The sequence below is a fragment of the Haliotis rubra genome, unplaced genomic scaffold, assembly GCF_003918875.1.
Source record: "Haliotis rubra isolate DU_JTF1 unplaced genomic scaffold, ASM391887v1 Scf33, whole genome shotgun sequence".
Taxonomy (NCBI): domain Eukaryota; kingdom Metazoa; phylum Mollusca; class Gastropoda; order Lepetellida; family Haliotidae; genus Haliotis; species Haliotis rubra.
Genome location: NW_025767002.1, coordinates 574,655 through 599,015, shown reverse-complemented (window position 1 = coordinate 599,015; position 24,361 = coordinate 574,655). Strand labels below are relative to the sequence as shown.

The following is a 24,361-nucleotide window of genomic DNA, read 5'->3' as shown; positions in this document are numbered from 1 at the left end:
GCTTAGATGATTGTTTCTTAAACACAGAGTGTGGATTGAGCTAATTCAAACCAAATGCCAATGCAGTACTGTTGTTTGCAACAAGAACTAGACCCACTAATATATTGACTAAATCTAAAATACTGAATACATAAAATGCAAACAATTCCACAGCTTGTGACTGGCTAACTGTCCAATATTTTGGATGTTTTCTGACAGAATGTCTAGTATTACACTTTCATAAATTTCACTCATTTTGTATGAGATTCTGTAACGTTTTGTGTTGATGATTCAATCTGCAAAGTCATGAAAGTCTTTATTTTAAGAATAATTCACAAAATGTTACAAACATAAATGACACTGATCACAATTCGCAAAAACAGTTGCACACTGGTCAATATTGGACACAGACTCGGCAACACGATTTATTCACTTTAATGTCAAACAAACACGAAAGAATCTCATCAATCTACGTCCATGTTGAAGTAACATGAACTGTAACCAATCAGTAGCTCTTTAACACTTGAAACAATGTTGTGTTCACTGAACATTAAGCATTCATTAATCAATCTCACATTACAAAACAGAACTTTCGGCGCTTGATCTTGTTGATCAGACAGAACCCGAAATTCTTTAAACACTCAGTCACCTCCTTTCTAATGCATATAGAGACAATATTTTATCAACAGATTCGTCCATCGATACTGTCAATTAACGCAGAAGAAATGTCAAGGTAATAACATCAGGTGACTGAACTGCGCCATCTGGTGTCAGGAGACTGTCGTAATCCAATAAATCTCCTTCACGTGAAGTTTACGTCTTGTTTATGTTAAAGACATGCACTGTTCAGGCAACACCTGAGCAAGTAGGTCACCAGATACTATCTTCCTAATCAATCATGTATTCATCGCTGCATCTGAGCAACCCTGAAGGCATCTGACAACACTTACTTAATCTAAAAGATAAACATGTTTTGAATTATATTCTTTATATATTAATAAAGAAACTATTATTCCATCGTCACGACTGAACAGTATCAATACATATCACTAGCATTAGTCATACCAAGCAGATGTTCAGAATTCAATACACAAAGCTGTAAACAGAAATGAGTTTCACAAGCTGAATACTAAACACAACTAACATTAATATGAGCAAGTGGATTTTCATAATATTATTTTGGTTTCATAAACATTTTTTCAGAAGACATCTATGTGTTGGAGCTGGACTAATATGCTACAAAACATTTGATGGGGAAACTGTTTGTTTGTTGTTTAAGACACACTCGGCAGTATTTCCACTCTCTGATGATCACCTACAAATTGTCAAGTCCGGGCAAGGCAAACAGACAGACATTGGAAGTATAAATATCGTCAGTGAGTTAGTGAGTTGGCTTTTACGTTGCTTTAGGCAATGTGCTAGTCTGTCATACAGACCCTGAAGCAAATATATCCAAGAAAGCCCACGCAAGTCTAGAAAATGTGGCAAGTCTAGATTTCTGAAAATGAAGAAAGTCTCAGGGCTTTTTTTTTCATTATATTATATTTTTTTTTACTATGAACTTTTCAGTAAAACATGTTCATTTCAGAGACGAGTTGTTAGTCTAGCAATGTGCCAGCAATATCACGGTGTGGGACACAGTATAAATATCGAGGTACTGAATATCTATCTGATGTACCACGACTTGCAACCAACCAACAAAGCATTGGCTGAGGGACGATTCTAGTCTGGGAACCAACCATTTGCGATCTGCAGAATTGTCTCAGCCAAATGCTGATGGCTTCATCTGTCTATTGTCAGTGCATGTTTTCTTTGTTTGCTGTTTAATGCTGCACTCAGTAATATTCTAGCTGTAGCGACAGTCTATAAATAATCGAGTCTGTACCAAACAAGCCAGTGATCAACAGCATCAGCATTAATCTACACACCTGGGGTGTCATGACAGGTGTCAATCCCGCTAGTCGCCTCTTATAAATATGTGCATGTGGCCATCCCAGCACAGCTTGCTTTTAGACAGTTCTAACCCAGTTTCCATTGGGTTCTAGCATGGAAGGGGTCTAGTATTGCAGGTATCAGGCAGCTGTCAGCTTTGATAAGAACTGCAACTAAGGAAATGTCCTTGCAGTCCTATCACTGACGAACTGTTGTTGTTTCCTTCTGCTGTAGTGAACTTTATAAATGTAAATAAACATCCCTGACAGATAGTTTTATTTTCCTCAAAATTAATCCTGAATTCATGAGCAAGTGTTCTTATCTTCCCTAATGCCTTTTTTTCGCACAGGGCAGTGGGGTAGCCTAGTGGTTAAAGTGTTTGCTTGTCATCCTAAAGACTCGGCTTTTGATTCCCATCACGGGTACAATGTATGAAGCCTATTTCTGGTGTCCCTAGCCATGATATTGCTGGAATATTGCTAAAGGTGGCATAAACCCATACTTACCCACTGACTTATAGCATACATAAATGTCAAATCATGACACCCAGGCTATTGCAGCAATAGTCTTTTATCAATTGCATTTCTGTTTAAAATAAAACATACTTCAGTCTTTTCTAGCCGAACATGTCACAGATATTTTTAGCCTAGTATGTGACATATATCTATAGTTTCATATACATATGATAATTATAGCATGATATGTAAGATGTAACTATAGCTGCATAAACAGCTAATTTATATATCCTGATATGCAACAGATAGTCACTGCCTGACACATTATCAATAAGTAATGCACATTTCAATCCTAATATGCAACAGGTATTTCTCGATTTATATGCAACAGGTATTTCTCGATTTATATGCAACAGTTATTTCTCTGTTTATATGCAACAGGTATTTCTCTATTTATATGCAACAGGTATTTCTCTATTTATATGCAACAGGTATTTCTCGATTTATATGCAACAGGTATTTCTCGATTAATATGCAATATCCATTTTCCATGTTGTATGCTACTGATACTTCGTGCCTTATATGCAACAGGTATTTTAGCTTTATAATGCAACAAGCATTCCTTGCCTAATGCGTAACAGGTACATATATCCTGATGAGAAGTATTTCAAGAATCACAAATATATGCAACCAATACTATATATGAGATATATGACAAGGCAGCATTGTTTATCTTACCCAACAAATGCTGCAGGGAGAACAAGCCATGAATATTATTGACAGACATTGCTACAGATGTTAACCTGTATTTACTGGCTCGCGTCATTGAAATCCCTAATTTCTGGTCAAAACAAAACTCAAATAAAACATGAAAACCTTTCATTTTGTTATAAACAGATGTTAACCTGTGTTTATTTCTCACATCATTAAAATCACAATTTTCAGATAAAAAATGTAATAAAACATGAAACATGTACTTTATGGTTAACGTCTCTAAAATCAATATTTTCTGGTCAAAACATGAAAACCATTCATTATGTTGTACACCTGGCATGAAGAATAAATACAAAACAAGAAACATCCTAACTGGCCTAGGTAGTAAAACTGGGTGACAAGGGGTACCAGTACAGGATGGGTTAAAGTCATTCTGACATAAGGATACTTCATTCTGTACTCAATTGCTCTTAATTCAAGGAGCGGTTTCAAAAGCTACTGTCACTTAATCAACTCCTCTGTTTGTGCTCTGTCTGGGTTTCCTGAATAAAAAGAGCAAGACTCTGCACATAAAGGATTACCTAACCTGTCCCCCAAATATTTGACATCTACTCTGAGATATACCACAGCGAGACTGTTCATAACCCAAAGCTGGGGTTATTTCTTCCAAAATGCAGTAGCATCTGATCTATCTATCAATCCAACCATTCATCATCGCCTAATCAATTTGAGTTAGCTGTGATTAAATACCATTTCAATATAGACAGTCATTGATTATAATCATGATTCCTATCAGTGCTGTGGAAAATGAGACTAGATTGCACTCTATAGCATACCCTTTGCAAAATTGACACAGAGAGATATTACACGATGCATTTCCCTGAAAAAGCATCTATTTTATTAGACTCAAAGCTATGGTGACCCACTCGCTTGGTGATAGTGAGTGAGTGAGTTGAGTTTTACGCCGCACTCAGCAATATTCCAGCTATATGGCGGCGCTTGGTGATAGACCTCAGCTGTTTGCAGGATGGTTTTAATACAACTTAGCGTTTTTGTTTGTGCATTATTCAAAACCGTTTCAGCAATTTTCCAGTTGTTTGACAGTGGTCTGTAAATGATAAAATCTGGACATGACAATCCAGTGATTGACATTATGAACATCTAGTTAAATAATTAGAATATGGCATGAAACTACCAGCGAGCCAGGACCACCCGATCCCGTCAGTCGTCTCTTACAACAAGCAGGGTTGCAGAAGACCACTTTTAACTCAGATCTTCACAAGTGTGAGCATATGTGTTTGATGTTTAACGCCGCAAAATTACATCTACATGACAGTGACCCGTAAATTATCGAGTCTGGACCATATAATCCAGTGACTGACATTATAAACAACGATCTACACTGTCAGGCTACGATGACATGCCGTCAAGCAAGTCAGTCAGCCTGACTTCATGATCCATTGAGTCTCCTTCTGCCACAAGCTTGGACCAATTCCAAACAGAGAGAATCCCAACAAAGGTTCTATTCAATACCTAGCTCCAACTACCTGTAAGAATGTGTCCTGAACAAAAGGGGGATATAACCTGAACTTGTAGTTTTTAACAGACACAGACCTTCCACAGGTGGTATCAGTAGACTGTTGAACATGCAATAAACTTGTAACAGCAGGAAAGCCATGGGTCCAAACACTATCTAACCATGGACTCAAAGTTATTTCTTTCACTTGGTTCACATTAAGTCTATAACTTATATACCAATATTCTCTTCAGAAACAAAGCAAGTCTATGACTGAAACGATGAGATTTCTGGAGTTTTGGGTTGGTTTTAACAATACATGTATTTTAAACAGCAAGTAATGCCACAAAATGGAGTTTAGGGTTCCTTTCAATAATATTTTAAAAGGTAAGTAGTGCCAAAAATTTAAAATTTTCATTTCAGTGACTAAATGTCTGTTTTGTGGTCAAGGTGTGCAATCTCACAAAATTTATATGAGAAGCACAGCATCTGATAACTGTAATTCAAACACAATACACTTTACACAGGCAGAGACATATTGTGCCCATAAAAGTCTGAACAAGTAGCTTCCAACAAGCTGACTTAAAAATTTAACAGAGGAGTCGGACTTACAAAGCTAATTGGACTAGGACAATCAACCATAATTATGTTAGTTATTCCCCAAATGGTGAGCATTGACCATAATCATTAAACAATTGCTCTCCCAATTACATCGCCATTATCATTTTTATAGGCTAATCAAAATTACTAGGTGAGTGAATGAGTGGGTTTGGTCTTAAACCGGTTTTAGCAATATTCCAGCAATATCACGATGGGGACACAAGAAATGGACTTCACATTGTACCCATGTGGGGAATGGAACCCGTGTCTTCGGTGTGATGAGCAAACAGTTTAACCACTAGGCTACCCCACCACCCCCAGAATTACTTGAACTGCATGCTATAACCAGTATACCACAACACACTTTTCACATAATACATATTACAATATTTTTTTCTGAGAACCAGTGTACTGGATAAAACAATAAATGAAGGTTTTTTAATTATCGCTATGGTTTACATTCAAATCTTCACAGACTTTCATTAAAAACTTGTGTTTCCCTTTGTAATTAATTGACAAAACAGCATACTTTTCATGCTATAAATTGTATAACAAAAAAGAAAACAGAATCCTTAACTATACAACCTAATTTTGAGATGGCTGTTTTCAGAACCATAACATATATTTTGGGCCTTAGTATGTAGAAAATAGGATCTGCATGTACAATTAGTGTCACTTAGTGTCAAACACATACGCTCTAAATATATTGCAGTACATATCACAAAACTGGTACCTGTATCACATTATTTTGCAATACACTTTATTTGCCAATACAATAGACAATGGTCGTATGTCTAGATCTAATATTACTTAATGACACAAATTGTCTGTGCAAGTTGGGCACAAAAGACCTGGGGCTCCTTTCAAGAAGCAACCTTTACTAAGGTTAACCTTAACTCCCATTCTTTAACATTGCACTAAGGTTACCTTAGTGACTTACGATTAAGGCTGTGCAATATAACCGGTTTACCGGTATTTACCGGTTCAGTCATCAAAACGATACGTATTGCGATACACGCTGATTGAAAACCGGTATTTTGACATGTGTTAGGAAAACTTTGTAACACACGGAAATCTTCGGATATATCCGTTTTTCACACCAGAAGTCATGCGATTGTTGTAAAATGGTGACACCCAACAACGAACAAATACTAGGACAAAGGTTTAAGCATGGCAGCATTTGGGTTGAAAAAGTTCACGGTTTTATTTTGTCATGATTAAAAGTTGTTATTAAAGCTTAATCAAGCATTGTGAATTTGTTGTGTTTTTGCTTTATTATAAAGCATTAACGCGATTATGAGTCATTTTTTGTTAAAAGAGACTTTATGCAATATATTGCAATACATATCGCAATATATGATTTCGCATCACAATATATCGCAATATGAAAATTATCTGCAATACCCACCCCTACTTACGATCACCTTAGTGCTTTGTGAAAGGATGCCCAGGTGCATTACTGCCTAAAAATGTCAAAGATAAACTCCCAGTCTAGGAGCATGGTTTCAAGTATTAAAAACACCTTACTTATCTATCTTAACTGAAAAAGGTTATCTAGTTAACAAATGCACTTCTGATCTACTGCCCTCATCTCATTGTTTAATGTTATGCAGGGCCACGAAACTGTCATGAAAGACTCAAATTTGTCACTTGTGCGCCCCAGGCAATGGCAGCAAGCTACCAACGACATCATATTCATATCACTGCACTTGCTTGCAAGTGTCAAGGCCACAAACTGCATCATCCTTTGTGTGAAAAATCATCTCTAACCAACATAATCAGTCAACCAGATAGTGTTACACCTCCTCAACATGCAAATGGCGACCTCTATACTCTGGGAAGAGTGCAACATTCACAGTGAGACAGTATACAATAACAGCTTGTTTATCTCCCCGATTCTTTAGCATGTCTGCATAAAGAGAGACACATGTCAGCTCAATACAGCATGACGTCTCGTCAATAGGACGTCCCGATCTAGAACTGTCAGCATGAACTTCGCCCTGAATATAGTCCCTTGTCCTTTAAAGCAGGGGAAGTTATTTATCAGATAAAATCTGACTAATATCTAAAGTGGGTAATAGAAACCAGGAAACAAAAATAAACAACTTGAATTATGTCAATAAACACAGTTAATTATTAGTGGGTACCATGGAACTATGAAGATAATCCTAGTTTGAGACAAGTGACATTCACCTACAGTGATCCTATTATATTCAGAACAGAGAACAAAAATTGCTCTGAAAGGCCTTAATGCCTCAAATGTTTATCAAGTTGAGATATTAAAGTGGAAATGAGTGGGGGTGAGTTTAGTTTTACATCGCACTCAGCAATATTCAATCTATATGGCGGCGGTCTGTGAATAATCTGGACCAGACAATCCAGTGATCAACAGCATGAGCATTGATCTGCGCAATGGGGAACTGATGACATGTGTCAACCAAATCAGCGAGCATGACCACCCGATCCTGTTAGTCGCCTCTTACGACAAGCATGGGTTACTGAAGATCAATATTCTACCCCGGATCTTCATAGGTTTTAAAGTGAAAAAATGAACAGAATGATTAACTGACTAGAAATTGATCTGTGTGAGAACAGGCAGTTTCTATCTGTTTGAAAAGACCACTTTCAATCTAATAATACATTTTTTCTGTTGTACATTTTTGATAAACTTCTCCCATGATTCCCAATATCAGCCCAATGAAACAATAATATTCATTTTTAACAGTTCTGAATCTGCACTAAATTCTTTGGTGGTGTACCATTTCTTGGTGGGCATTTAATATAATAGTGTAAGATTAACAGTAGCCTAAAACTGTAAAAACAATTGATCAGGGACATTTAATTTATCACCGGTCCAACAAATTATAGCAGACATTTCCTACAAGTCTACCACTGAGTGAATGAGTATGGCTTTACACCACTTATAGCAATATTCCAGAAATATTATGGTGGGGGACAGCAGAAATGGGCTTCACACACTGTACCCAGATATGCAAACCCTGAATCTAAGGAAAACAGAGTCATGACTGGCTGAAATCCAGGCCTGAGCACCAAAGGTGCGAGTTGGGGGTGAGTGCGTGGTCGGACTATGACATGCATTCGGAAAAACTTTGTGAAATTTCATCGTCAATAACACGCAATATACACAATCGACACTCAAAGGATCACACGCTATGCTTCTGAATGATTTTACCAGTGTTCACTCAAATAAATCACCAGTGACTTACGAAATTGTATACCGTAAAAATATATTCAGAATTTATTCTAAAAAATCGGAGTTTTTTAAAGAGAAATTGGAGAGCAGATTTTGTATTTGAAAATCTGAGTAACTCTCCCCAAATCGGAGTGGTTGGCATCCCTGTACAGTACCCATGTGGGGGAATAAAACCCAGGTATTTGACGTGACAAGCAAAGGCTTTCACCACTAGGCTACGCCACTGCCCTAAGTCTACAACTGCATGCTACACCTCCACCATAGTGCCTTTATCTTGTGTTGGCAAACTGAATGCAGACTAAAACACAATTTAATAAAGTTCCATGTTTTCCATTAACTCTGAATTCAAATGGAAAATAGCCGACTCTGCAATCAATAAACAGACACCTCGGGTCATCTGCTGTTCAGTAGGGCGTGTGCCACTTCACAAACATGATAAGAGGTGAACTTCATCGACCAACATGGTCAACACTGCAGGCTGTTGACCTGACACGTGGAGGTCAGAGATCTTGGATTGGGGTCAGAGATCCTGCCATGTGGCCAGATTACTGTCGGTCACTGACTCTCAGGAGATGACGTTTGTAAACAATTATACAGCATGTCAGGCGTGACATGTCAGTACAAACACATCCATCAAATCAACATATAACCCACATCTAGACATCAATGTGTTTACGTGTAGATTAGCAAAACTTTGGGTTCCATTATCCAACAGTGTAAAAATCAGCTTCAAATATTATGAATATTCATTTTAAGAAAATACAGGTTAAAAATGTGGGTTTTTTCAAGTGTGCCACAGGGCATACAAAACAAAGCCTAGAGTGCCTGTATTATTTAAGTGTAACTTGACATGGTTTTAGAAGAACAATACTTTTCATCAATATTCTTGCTCTGTGATTGTTTATTTTTACTAGGAGAGAGGTAATACTTGATGTTCTAAATATAAAAAATATAAATAGTGTTTTCATAATTACAAAATATAAAAAAATATAAAAAATAAAAGTATGTGCTTCCTTTGACGTTGATAATATCCTTTTCAAATTCTGAATACTCAGGTTTGTTTTGTTAATCATACCGCTTACGTTCATAGCACTACTTATGTTAATCATACCGCTCACGTTCACACCACTACTTATGTAAATCATCATGTATATGTTTGGACAATCTGGTTGTCAAAAGCTACAGTTAACATTGCTTTTGTATCATAAACAATGTAACCATGGTGACAGGTTCATCATAAAGTGCTTAAATAGGACAACAGTCATGAAAATCAAAGGACTTCACCCCCTAACATCTCTTAATTCAACTGCCCTTTGAGTAACTTAAGAAATAATTTTTTTAAATAATTAAGAAAATTATCAGATTTGTTCATAATAATAACAAATAGACATCACAGATTCATAATACATGCAAAGAGCAAAATAGTCTAATTGAATTACATACTTGGACTTGTTGCTCATTCCTCCATACTGGATTATGTCAAAGTCCAAACTTCCCAAGTGTGAGAACGACAACAAGTCCAGATGTCAGTAATATGATTATATCTCAAAAGTTGGAGTATCATATTTCAAACATTTCCTTATCATTAAAATGTTGTTTTTCTAATGGTAAGAGGTGAGGTGAGGTGAGGTGAGGTGAGGTAAGGTGAAATGGGTTTAACGTGCTTGAGAATACTTCGCTCATATGATGATGTGCATGCGTGTGTATGTGTATGTGCGGCTGCTTGTACTAGCCCAGACTTAAGCTGGTTTTATAGTGCTAGCCCACTGAGATACCATGCCGCAGTGAAGCATGAATACCCCACTCAGACACATTATACTGACTCCGAGCCGACCAGTCCTTGTTGTACCCATTAATGCCGAGAGCCAGGCAGGGACCAACAAGTACCATATTTTAATGTCTTTTGGTATGACGCGGTCGGGGATCAAACCCGTGACCTTCCGCTCTCCGGGCGGGCGCTCTAACCACTACACCACGGAGGCGGTCTAATGGTAAGAGAAGCATGGTAATGTACGTGTGGATTTGATGAAGGCTGAGTCTACTTACAGTCTGAAGCACTGTCTCATCGCTCCACGGGTGAAGGACTGGAACCAAGAAAACAACAGGGTCAACGTAACATACATGGACCATACATGTTGAGATGAGTGTGAGTGAGTTGGGTTTTACGAAGCTTTTAGCCATATTCCAGCAATATCACGGTGGGGTACACCAGAAATGGGCTTCATACATTGTGCCCATGTGGGGAATCGAACCCGGGTCTTGGCATGACAGCAACCAACACTGCGTTGAGCCTGGTGGTACACAGTGCCCATGTGGTGGTGTGTGTGGTGTATAGCCCAGTGGTGGTGGGGTGGCATGGCGTTGTGGTGTGGTGCGGTGGCCTGGCGTGGCGTGATGGGCTGGGCTGGGGTTGGACACTAGTGTTTTAGGGTGGGACATAAACGACAGCACCAAAGATAGAAGCAGCTCCATTAGCAGTAACAGCACCACTGTAGTTGCATTTGACGTGAAATTGTGGTTTTTATTTTGAACTATTTCTTTCAGTTTTAAACTATTACTGATGATGGTAAAGGGTATGCTTGAATTACACAATTCATTGTTTTTGTGCCAGGTAACCCATTACCCATTGTGACGAGTCAGGTATAACTGATACGTGGAGGCATGTGACCCACGTGCTGTATAAAGAGGGACCTGACCCATGTCAATCCAAAGTATCTGAGACTGAGAAGTTTTCAACATAAGAGTGAGTGTTGAGATAGGGTGACCAATCACAGTTCACCTAACAGAAACTTCTGTTGAGCTTTCCCTGTATCATAACACAAAGAGGTATTATATTGGAGTGAAAGATTTGATCTCAACAAGACTGCATGAGCAAAGTCTTGGATTAATAATCTAGACTTCCACTTTTCAGGGGATAAAATACTGTAGCAGTAATCATCTTAATACGACAGATTCATGGTCGGTCATAAAGAATCTTTCACTAATGTGATTATCATGGAACAGTGACAATAGGTCACCCTTCTGTACATAAGACCATTATAACCGTAATGGATCGGAGCCAGAACCAAAACATCAATGAGGATCATGCCATTCAATAGCAGCGAGCCTGTGCCATACGTCACACAGCCTGGCTATTTGAAGACTTGTGACAGACATTGACACACCTTCGGTCAAAGATACAATGGCCATTTTTACAGTAATGGTCTTGATTATGTTAACACCATGTGGGCACTGAAACTGTGACACGGTTTACGTAGAATCAGAACAAATATGGCACACCAATGGAGACACAGCTGCTCTGGAAGTTCGTGGTCAATAGGCCTTCTTATCTCAACAGAAGCTGTGATACATGTAATCCTCTGTATTAAGCAACATGTAATCCCTTGAGATTAGTTCAAGGACGCTGACTAATCATCAAAAACTTCAGAAAATACTTTTTTTTTAATTTTGTAATTATAAAGAAAAATATCTGAACACATGTTGACCCAATCATGAACATGTCTGTATGCTATTCAAACATAATTTATATCTAGACAAAATATCATTGAAATCTAAAAATCCTCATTAATATTTTAAAAAATATATGAAGCCTGTATTAACATGTTCTTTCTTTCATAGTACAAGTTGAGGGTGACTTTATCTAGAATTGTAACTCTGCAGCCTTGGAGAGTAATTGGGCCAACAATGGTTATACTTATATCAAAATTGGTATAATTTGTTATTTTAGTTTTAATTCAGGGGTATTACAACATTCAATTCAATAATGCAAAATTAAACATTAAACCCAATTCTTCTTCACTGGTCTCTTTATGACAGGTCAGAGAATTACAACACACCCCTGTCAAGGCATAAACTAAATATAATTTTGACACAAACCAGCGACTAATGTCATCAAAAATTACCACAGCAGATGTTCAAGTATAACGTGTGACACCAAAAGATGAATACATACATAAAAAATACTGCTTTGAGCTTGGCATACAGTCATTAAAAAGTCTAAAAATAAATAAAATGGACAATATGTCAAATGTCATGGAAATTTAAATGGTCAAAATTATTTAATTGTTTCCACATGGGCAATCTACAACCCAAACAGCAGCATGACATATTGCTAAAACTAGCAGTCAGAAATAGAAAACTGTTCCCTGTCATTTCTATAAGTTCAAATCTGAATATACCGGTGCTACTGCACATTTCCAGTGTCATGTTGCTACCTGCCATTCAATAAAGTACATGCCTCCTACAACCATACTGGATACCAGAGTGAGTGAGTGAGTGAGTGAGTGAGTGAGTGAGTGAGTGAGTGAGAGTGAGTGAGTGAGTGAGTGAGAGTGAGTGAGTGAGTGAGTGAGTGAGTGAGTGAGTGAGTGAGTGAGTGCAGGAGTGAGTGAGTGAGTGAGTGAGTGAGTGAGTGAGAGGTTTTTAGCACATATCAGCAATATTTCATCAATATCACAGCGGGGGACACCAGGAATGGGCTTAACACATTCTACCCATGTGGGGAATCGAACCTGGTCCTGTCATGTGATGAGTGAACACTCAAACCACTAGACTACTAACCCTCGTAGCACATTGAAGTACCTTGAATCTTGTACACAAGTTAAACCAAAAGTCATTTGCATTATTAAAATTTCACGTGACGGATACAGACTGGCATTGGCTTTTCAAACTGATTATATGTCGACAACAGGTGGCGACTGGAAACAGGTAAATGTCCTTGCCCAAAAGAGTGCTTTCAGCCTTTGCACCGAAATAGTAAACAGATTTATCTAAACCTGCAGATAGCCTACTCCAGTTCTGCAACAAATGTCAACAAAACTGTTCAAACTGGAATTAAAATTTATCATTTTACGCTGTACGACTTTCATAGCCTAGTCAGGTGACATGGATATCACTGATCACAGGGCCAGTGTAGCAGAAGAGGCTACTGCGTTCTCTTTCACACTTTCGCATTGGATGTTAAAGTTTAATGTTTAATTACCTTTGCATTTTGGAAAATAAAAACATAGCAAGAACAAAATCCCAGTTTTGAACAAAATACAATGTTTTCTCCAGTTTTCCTGCCAAATGGACTTACATTGCAAATCCTAAATGTACTGTGCAACATGAAAAAATAATTAATCGCTTAACATCATGATCATAAGGACTCTTAAGTATTGTTTAACACCTCTCTAACCGGAGATATTTTGCTTTTAGCAATATTCAAGCAATATCACGGCAGGGGTACACCTGAAATGGCCGTTACACACTCTACCCACGGGCGTGACGAGCAAACACTTCAACCACTAGACTACCCAACAGTCCCCACTGCAACTTTGAATCAATAACCTTATTTACATAGAAAATGTTAAAGTCGTGTGAGCCTCCCAAATGCTGCAGTTGACCCCTTTGCCACCTAATAAAAATATCCAGAAAACAATGCAATACAACTTCACCCACACGTGTGACCTTTGCAAGGTCATGGTCATCCAATCAAAACAAATAAAACGAGGCCAACCTTGTAAAAGTAACTTGTAACATACTGTATAGGTATCTCGCCATCTGTGTCCTCGTGACCACGTGAGTGATAAATGAATATATTACATAAGAAATAATTCCGAAAGCACACCATATGTTGCATCAGGAAACACAGAGAGAGAACAATGTGCACAGAAACACAAGTCAGCTGCTAGCTGCAAATAACAATTTGTCTGGGTGCATTCAATTCTGATGCAAAACATGTAAAACACCATGCAGAAAATACCGTAATTCAGCAAACAATTGCTCACGTAAAGAGGCATGTGTTAACCTTGCTATTCCATACCCTGTTAATCTAGAAACACTTTCTGGACATAAGTCAGGTACAATTGTACGCTGTATGCATATTCATTATTTAGAGGATTTTACAGGCATATTATTGTGGATCTGAATCTGATTTTCACTTTTTAACATTTCTCCCTTTCCATTCAAGATTTTTAGGAACTAGCTCCAGCCCTAAAATACCAGAACTAGTCAAGGTACCTACAAGATTGAAACATTTGATAGTTCTTGGTTGGTTGGTCAACTGTTTGGTTGGTGTTTAATGCCGCACTCAGCAATATTCCAGCTATATGACGGCGGTATGTAATCATCAAGACTGGGGGGCGGTGGGGTAGCCTAATGGTTAAAGCGTTGGCTCGTCACGCCGAAGACCCGGGTTCGAATCCCCACATGGGCACAATGTGTGAAGCCCATTTCTGGTGTCCCCCACCGTGATGTTGCTGGAATATTGCTAAAAGCGGCGTAAAACCAAACTCAGTCAGTCAGTCAAGACTGGACCAGACAATCCAGTGATCAACAGCATGAGCATCAATCTACGCAATTGAGATACCATGACATGTGTCAACCAAGTCAGAGAGAGCCTGACCAACCGATCCCGTTAGTTGCCTTTTACGACAAGCATGGGTTGCTGACAACCAATTCTAACCCAGATCTTCACGGGTCCAATATACAGTATTTGCAATCAGGCATGAAATCCATAAGATCCTTTTCATAAACTAAAGCTAAAAAATAATAATCGAGTGGGTCCCAAGATCAGACTCAAAAAGAGTAGCAGCAAACCCTCAGCATGCCTCCTAGACCCACCTTTCCTTTTAAAACACTGAGCAAGAAACAACTAGTACTGTTCAAGAAACGACTAGTCAGTTTCTACAGTTAAGTAAGTGAGTGAGTGAGTTTTACGCCGCACTCAGCAATATTCCAGCTATATGGCGGCGGTCTGTAAATAATCGAGTCTGGACCATTCTACAGTTAAGACTCTGATCAAGGTTAACCGCAAACTCACCTTATTCTGAATCTTGACGCTAACTTCATCCTGCACCCAACTCTTCTTGATAGCATTGTAGCGATGCCTGATGCATTTCTCGACCTTCGTGTCCTCAATGTGGAACATCTCCCACGGGTCCTGCATTTCCTTGGCCTTTCTGATGGCCGACAGCCAGTGAAGCTTGTTCACGTTGGGAACCGGCGGCAGGATGCTGGTCTGCAGCAAAGGCAGGGGATTCGTCCCCAAGACCTTCGACAGACGCCTCTGCCGCAGGGACATGAAGACTTTGGGTCTCTCGTCATCATCGCTGCTCTGGTGGTCGCCACCGCTGTCTTCCTGTTCCGACTGAGAGGCATCATAGTTGGCGTCCAAATCAGTGATGGGGAATATCATAAATTCATCATCGCTGTCAGTCATCTTGCTGTTTAGTTGCTGCTTCTATACTGCGCTGATGTCTTCAATACCTGTTGTTTTCAATACCTGTTGTGTTCAGTCTCCAAATTTCTGTCCTTTGTCTAGCCTTTTGCTGTTCACTTTAAATTCGCTGAGCCTTGGCAATGGTCAGACCGAGGCATTAAAGTAGTTCCAAGAGCAGGAACCGATTGTGAAGATTTGATAGCAGGAAGCGATCGTTGTCCATCTCCCTAAAAACACAAGAACATCAATTTATATTACTCTGGCCAAATTATCTGGAATGCACTTTCCAAAGCTGACTTAAGTGCCAAAACATATGCATGAGTGAGGAAGTCGTCTTTCTTCACTAAAACATTAAAAGTAGCTCAAACTATAGCCCCAATTCCTAATACCACTCTGAAAGTTAGCAAGGGTTTTGAGGGACCATATGATTAAAGCATATGCTGTAATGACATGTATTACTAAAGTGACTTGATACAATCTGCAGTTAAATCTCATCCCTGCATAGAGTAAAACTGTCGGGTACAAAACTTAACTCATTAAGTTCTGCTTCCTTAAGTGGCATTTAGAAGCTGGCATGATGAAGTGGAGCACTTTTATGGATAGACAACTTCTTTGTTGCAGTAGTAGTTTGTCTACAGGCTTCAATCATTTCTTATCAAAACAAGTCTCAAGTCAACACACCGTACATCAACCTCTTCTATTGTATAAACCCTATACCCGCCCTGTATATATTTCTCCTTGTGCAAATGTTGTGTATCATTTGCTTGATAACGGTGTTAGGATCTACACCGAAACGTCGCAACTACTACTGCAACAAAGAAGTTGTCTATCCAAAAATTAATGAGTGTGAGTGAGTGCAGTTTTGAAACACTAAAAATGTTCCAGGAATAGGCGTTACACACTGAAACCATGGGGAATAGAACCCAGACCTTTCGCACAAAAGAGCTTTAACCACTAAGCTATCCAACAACCTGTTCATACAAGGTGAGGAGCAACACCAACATTCACATTAAGGTTTGTGAACTGACTGTAGACTAGTGGACACAACCTTTCTTGCCATCTATCTTGTTTTACCAATAATGGGGTTATTTTCAGAATTACAATTAGTGCGAAGTTAATCTGAAACGTTGTTGTGCTCACAGAGTGAGTTAGTGAGTTTAATTTTACGCTGCACTCATCAATATTCCAGCTATATGGCAGCGGTCGGTAAATAATAGAGTCTGGACCAGATAATCCAGTGATCAACAACATGAGCATCGATCTACGCAATTGAGTGAGTGAGTTGAGTTTTACGCCGCACTCAGCAATATTCCAGCTATATGGCGGCGGTCTACGCAATTTGAAACCGATGGCATGTGTCAACCAAGTCAGCAATCCTGACCACCTGATCCCGTTAGTCGCCTCTTACGACAAGCATGGGTTACTGAAGGTTCATTCTAACACGGACCTTCACGGGTATTGTGCTCATAGAGAAACAGTCCATCAGTCAACAATTTATCAAATCAATGTGTGAATTTGAGGCTAAATTACATTTTAAGTGTGAAATGTGAATAAATTTTAATGTCTACGGTTTCACCAAAACAAATGTTTTTAGTCATTGCAAAAATCATAAATATGGAATTGGCTGCAAACTCTTAGCTAAGTATGGCTACAACCATGTGATATGTACCTGTCATACCCTACTGGAAACCTGGGATTCTGTATGCTTTTACATCCAACATCCATGGCATGGTAAGAAGGTGTACACTTATTATCCATAGCAAACACAATAAAATAATTGATAGCCGTCAGCTGATCCCCTCAATTACAAGCAGCTGTTCCCACAGATTTCATCCTATACCAGAACAATATGTTAATGTGATACCTGCGATCAAGTGATCAATTTCTAGGAAAACTGCATCACTACTCAGCCTTCAGGGCTCCAGATAATTTTTCAGCATCAGGAGTACATACTCCTTACTTTTTCAATATAGGAGTACTGGAAAACCGTAGGAGTACATTTTGAGTACTGAATGCAGGGGTGGATATAACCCATTGCCCGACGTCCGAGTCCAGTGTTTTTTTCTGTCGGGCAAGCAAATTTGTATATCACACTGTACCAGTGTCCAGTTGACTTTCCAATGTTAATCATGTTGTTTATTTAAAAAATCAACAAGAAAACGGCCGGTACAGTGGAAAAATTATCAGGGCAAGTGATGTTACATGTGCCACTGTACAGGAGTACACTAGCAATCTTAAAGTTATTTCCACCCCTGTGAATAGAATTTAATGGAGTATCAGTAATCTTGTGTTTCATTTCATATATGCACCACAACATTGCTACTCATGTGTAAACAGGTCAATGAACAATAAAACAATACTTTTTCAGATAAATACGTCTGTAAATGATTCAAAGATCATACACCATTGCTGTGGTGCGTATCTGGTGCATATTGCATATTTTTTATCCGTACATACACCGATATGGCCCTTATCTGGAGCCCTGAGCCATCAATAGTCACGAAACAGATACTGAAATATGCAATTGTTATGAATGATTTAACTCAAGAGAAAACAAGAACATGTTGTGTGATGTCCCAGTCTCTATCAGTCCAACTTGTAAATATTTTGACTCAAACTAGTGGCTGATCACATCAGCAACAACCCAAACAGCTAGGGTAAGATGGCACAATTTCGGCCAGGCCACACATTATATCCCAATTCTCAAGATTCATGTAAAATCTAAAGTAAGTGTCCTTTGTAAGCCAGCTGAAAAATATTGGTTTTGGTAATTAGCATTTGTATCAAAAAACGGAACCGTATTAAACGGACTGTGATTACATGACGCTCTGAAGTCGGGGGAAGGGGGACAAACTTTTAGCAAATTGTATTTGTTCGTAAATCCGTTTTAATGCGTTTCCACTTTTTATTCAACCGCTAATTACCATAACAGTATGGCCGACAAATGGTGGAGAGTAGGTAGGGTCTCTATGTTTCAGATCATTTAAGTAATAAAATGAGTCGTTTTTAGGGGAGATAAATGTTTCGTTTTAAACATAAATGAAAATTTCAGCAATCCATGCACATGTATTAGTCGATAGGTTGAGTTTCCATCCTCGTTTTTGCCTAAATCCGTTGAGCCTCTCTGCCTAGCGAAGTGCGACAAAGAAAATGGATTCGCCAGCTAAACGTCGAGCACACCTTGGTATAGTGCAAAGTCGTCTAGTTATATGCAGGACTAAAACTCAAAAGTGCTATATAAGAAAAATTGAAGATACAAAGTGATGTACATACAGTACTCTTACAATCCGTGATGCACGCCATAATCCAGCATACACTCATAGATGGGTGACGTGTAACTACGCAATACGCCAGTTTCTGTTTTGGTTTGAAGAAAAAGGATTTGTCTATCATTTTCGGTTCAGTTCAGGTTTTGGCTCAGGTACTTTTCTGTATACTGAAAGGTACCTGGGGTACATGTACACGTCTGTGGTACTTGTGTACCAACAATGACCCCTTCATCTCAACCAATGGACAACTCCCAAAGGTCTTCCCATCAATAAAATGAGTATTTGATTAGTCTAATGCTGGACAGAAGCGACAGGCATTAACTTTGTTGATGTCACACATCATTCTCAAGAGGAAATGATTAACCTACTGTCAAACCACAAAGTGCATAAACACATTGAAAAAAATTCACATTAACCATAAGCGTTTAAACAAAGAAATGAAAAATTACTGAAACGTGGGTTCTGTAAGAGGCTCCCACAACACAAAAACAGCAAATCAATATATCTATTTTGCTGCACTTGCAAAGAAGGTGACATCATCAGATGACAACACGGCGGGTCTGCAGCTAAAGTAGTCTTGCTGACGCAGCCACGCTCTAATCCCCCCCCCCCTCCCCCGGGTCGGCAAGACACCGGTACAGTCTTTCTAGTCTGCTACACATCGTAAACAACCAAACTCCCGACCGAGATCACTGACCTGAATATTCATCCCAGATTTCAGCAAAATGCACTTAATTTAACCTATCCAGTGTCATTTAACCTATCTCACCTGCAAGTATAAACGTTGTGGCGGTTGGCAGTCTGCATTAGACTTGTTGGCAATTCCAGGGTGAAATAGTAGTTGGGTTGAAACAGAGGTCTCTTAAATGCTCCCTGCAACCACAACACGGAAATAGCTCAATATTATTCACGCATGCGCAACGATAAGGACGACACCACGTGTTTTTCCGCCCGCTTCGGCGTAAACAAGTCATTATAGGTACTATAGTCTCAGTGTCAAGGTCAATGGCGTCAAATTTCATGCACAAAGAAAATTTCATCTTTGATATTGTGACAGTTATGAAGTTGTATTGTCAATGCAACCTACATTTGCAGATAGTTCATTATGGAACTAATTTTAGCCATGATCCACAATGCAGACATGGATATTTTAAGACAACGGCTAGCTTCAAATACTTTACAAATATGGGCATGTTTCTGTTGTATTTCCTATGATAAAACACCGATACTCATCTTACCAAAGACAGTTTATATTTTGGATTTTTTCTTCAGATATATCAATAATTAGAGTCCATACACGCTCTTACTTATAATTGTCTTTAATATGTCCATACACTCCATCTTTGATATTCTCATCCTTGATTCTGTTGTGTGTTTTGACTCTATTCCATTATATACTCCTGTTACAAGAAATAATGAAAATGAAGATCTGATACACTGAATAATCGAGCATCGAAGATGTCGATCTAAAGCACCTGTGCTGGTCGTAATAAAAAGACTTAAATATAATCGATTGAGTTGTCAATTATAGGCTCACCTGCACAGTGGTTTGGTACACTCCCGTGTCATCGAACGCCGATGGCATTGGATGTTGTTTATTATGTGAGTCACTGGTTTGTTGGGTCCAGATTCGATAATTTACAAATATACAGGCCGACATAATGATATAGCTGAGAGTGGCTCTAAACAACAAACACAAAGAAACAATCTTAGCGTGCTGAGACTGTTGCGTGTTGGGTATTTTTAGCGCCAAACCAGCCATACTTCGGTTTCGTAGTTAAGAAGGCATCACTTATGTGATCACATATGTGATTTCGCAGAACATTGTGAAGTCATCGTTAAAAAACGATTTCCTTTTTTGGGGGGGGCCTCGACAAAACACAATTCTAATACTTACTGAAGTTCACCTGGTATACAGTGTGTCCGTCAGGTAAGGTTTAAAATACCATTGCAACGTAATGCGGAGTGTTTACTATACTGTGAATATCACACATAATCAGCGATCAGACAAAAATAAAGATCCTGACCATAAATATAGCTTACAAATAATGTTCATCTCTCATCGACGGTATCGATACAAAGTTAAATGGTATGAAAATATTACCTGAAAATAAATGTTCTATGTACTAAACAGTGATTGTCACAAGTTCTTGGCTTGGTGTACAACAACGGCTATTTCCCTCTCTTTTTTGGCCTCGACAAAACACAAATACTAATACGTCAGGTAGGTTTAAGGTTTACGTTCACCCTGGTTTATAACTGTGCTTATCACAACTAATGTCCGATCAGGCAAAAGGTTTACAAATACCATTATCGATACAAAGTTAAAATGCGAAAATAAATGTTCTGTTTATAATTGTCACAATACTGTGCTTATCACAACTAATCATGTCAGTGATCGTAATGCGGAGTGTTTATTATACTGTGACAAAAATGCAGAGATGTAGTAGGGAAATGTACATAATTCACCACCGACGGTATCGATACAAAGTTAAATGGTATGAAAATATTACCTGAAAATACATGTTCTGTGTACTAAACAGTGATTGTCACAAGTTCTTGGCTTGGTGTACAACAAGTCTGTCTGTCTCTCTCTCTCCCTCTCTCTCTCTGTCTCTCTCTCTCTCTCTCCCTCCCTCTCTCTCTCCCTCCCTCTCTCTCTCCTCCCTCTCTCTCGCTCCTCTCTCTCTCTCTCTCTCTCTCTCTCTCTCTCTCTCTCTCTCTCTCTCTCTCTCTCTCTCTCTCTCTCTCTCTCTCTCAACGGCCCGTGGTAAGATGTATAATTCAGTTAGTGCAGCTCTTCTTTAAGTCGCATGTAGAAGCTGGCATGATGAAAAGGAACACTTTTTGTGGATAGATAACTTCTTTATTACAATATATACACCGACACGTCGCATTTGTTGCAACAAAGAATATGTCCATCCATAATCAGTGTTCCTCTTCATACAACTTGTCAAGTCTGTATGGTTGCTCATAGAGGTGGATTGGGTGGTCAGGTTAGGTGACCTTGCGTGACATTGGAACCCCGACATGGATAGATGCTCATGATGTCAATCACTAATTTGTTTGGTCCAAGCTCGAGTATTTACTGTCCGCCATCTTGTATCTGTAATACTGCGGAGTGTGGCGTTAACAACAACCACATCCGGGTTATTGAGCGTTCTTGTTCAACGTCCAGAAACAAACAAGGCAACTGCACCATATTGCCCTTTGATGTGGGGATTCAGCTATTGTAATTGCATGCGCTGTAAGGTCTGGTGCTCATCGCAACATCACCACGGCAACCACGCCACATCGCGCTGAACACAATAGCAAGCATGTTTTGAATGCACTGTGCGCGTTTTCTGGTTTTCATTTGTTTGGTGAGACTAGTCCGTCCCATCTTGGACAAACCGGTTATTTACTCAGTATGATTCAAGCGCTCAACTGCTGTCCCATGAAGTGAGGGGTTTAACCATGAAACCGAAATATAGTGTCGATATTCTAACGACTCGTTGCTTAGAAATAGATGTACAGTTCGCTCTAAATCCCACAGTGTAATAACAGTTTTGCCCTGAACTACAGTACAGTTGAATCACGAAGAACGTCGGCATAGAGAGGCAACTGCAAACCAAGAAACGGGGAGCCAGTTGTACTATAAGAGACTGTACTAAGAAATGACAACTGACATGCATCGTGACGTCGGTTACGGTACGTTTGATTCCAACAGGGTGGACTAACGTGGCGTAGTGACGTCATTACAGTGTGACGTAAGACAAAATGTGTACTTTATCGTCTGATATTTTTAAAGTACTGCCGGTGCCTTTGATCTTTAAGCATCTTAGAAATTTATAGAGTGACGCACGTGCGTGTGTGACCGTGCAAGCGCGTGCGGGTGTTTCGTATGGCCTTGTTCAATTTTCCCAGCATGCGACATATGGTATATATATGCTCGACATTTCCAACTGACTAAAGTCCAAGACACAGACAGAAGGTAAATATCAACAAAGCCTTACTTCAACTAGCTTTTCTTGCCTGCACCGATCGTCTTTGCATTTTATAATCTAATTAATGTGTTTGTGCTTGTGTGTGTGTTTGTGCGTGCATGTGTGTATTAAATACGCAGTACAGTTTACAGGTATATGAGCAGAAGCTGGTATTGATCAAAAAGCGGATTGTGTACGTTGCTATATATAGAAAAGAAGCTCATGCAGAAATGCCTTACGTGCAGAGTAGAACGTGTACTAGTGTGAAAACAGTGACAATATACCGACATGTATGTGTTGTGTGGCTGAAGGATCATGTAATGGAGTGTATCACCTTTCAAATTAAAAAGTAGCCCCCCGTGAGTTGGGAGATTCCGAACCTGAGGAAGATCTAGACTTGCTTCATTTAGGGCTTATAGCAAAAGCTGGATAGAACGAAAAATAATGGTTCAGGGACTTTGAGATAGACTAGGATTTCGTGTGTAGTGGGAAATGTACATAATTCACCACCGACGGTATCGATACAAAGTTAAATGGTATGAAAATATTACCTGAAAATAAATGTTCTGTGTACTAAACAGTAATTGTCACAAGTTCTTGGCTTGGTGTACAACAACGGCTATTTCTCTCTCTTTTGGCCTCGACAAAACAAATCTAATACTTACTGTAGTTCACCTGGAATACAGTGTGTCCGTCAGGTAAGGTTTAAAAATACCATTGCAACGTAATGCGGAGCGTTTATTATACTGTGCTTATCACCACTAATCATGCAGCGATCAGACAAAATAAATACTCTCTCTCTCTCTCTCTCTCTCTCTCTCTCTCTCTCTCTCTCTCTCTCTCTCTCTCTCTCTCTCTCTCTCTCTCTCTCTCTCTCTCTCTCTCTCTCTCTCTCTCTCTCTCTCTCTCTCTCTCTCTCTCTCTCTCTCTCTCTCTCTCTCTCTCTCTCTCTCGTCTAGAAAATACGTTCCTACCTCTGTCAAGCTACGGATACTCGAGTCCAAATACATATGTCTTACTTCCGTAATTGTTACAGATGGCGGTGGGTGTGGTCAACTTGTCAACCTATTGTCCTTCAGATAATCACATCTGTTCTAGAACATGCAGCCTGCACTCGTTGCGGCAGACAGGCCCGTGCAGTTGCGAAATGTCACGAGTGACTGCATGTATTGTATTTTGCTACAGTATTCAGTGTCCTTTTCATTGCCACCCGACAAACAGATTGGTGTAAAAATAGGTCTATAATCATTGGGTCATTTCCTTTTCGGGTCAGACCAGATTTCCTGTTCTGCTGACGGACGGTCTAAAGGACAACGTGCGGTTAGCGTGATCAATGATAATGGGTTATCTTGTCGTATCAATTGAATTAAAAATCATTAAATAAACTGTCCACCCAAAACAAAAAGTATATGGAACTTGAATCACGAAAACAAACTATTTAGAGGATAGAACTAAGCTTCTTAAACCAAAGATAACCGCATCCCAAACGGATTTATTTATTTGTTGCTTAACAAGT

At 39.1% G+C, this 24,361-nt stretch overlaps 1 protein-coding gene across 1 annotated transcript in view; it reads right to left on the bottom strand.

Annotated features, from left to right (window-relative positions):
* The window catches only part of LOC124284143 (eukaryotic elongation factor 2 kinase-like), a 48,545-nt gene extending 24,575 nt beyond the window's left edge, over nt 1-23,970 (bottom strand). Inside the window, 3 exon segments of the mRNA XM_046720200.1 lie at nt 10,457-10,494; nt 15,213-15,838; nt 23,820-23,970. Of these exon segments, the coding sequence (XP_046576156.1) occupies nt 10,457-10,494; nt 15,213-15,611 (437 nt within the window). The 5' untranslated portion in view covers nt 15,612-15,838; nt 23,820-23,970.
* Between the last annotated feature and the right edge of the window lie 391 nt (nt 23,971-24,361).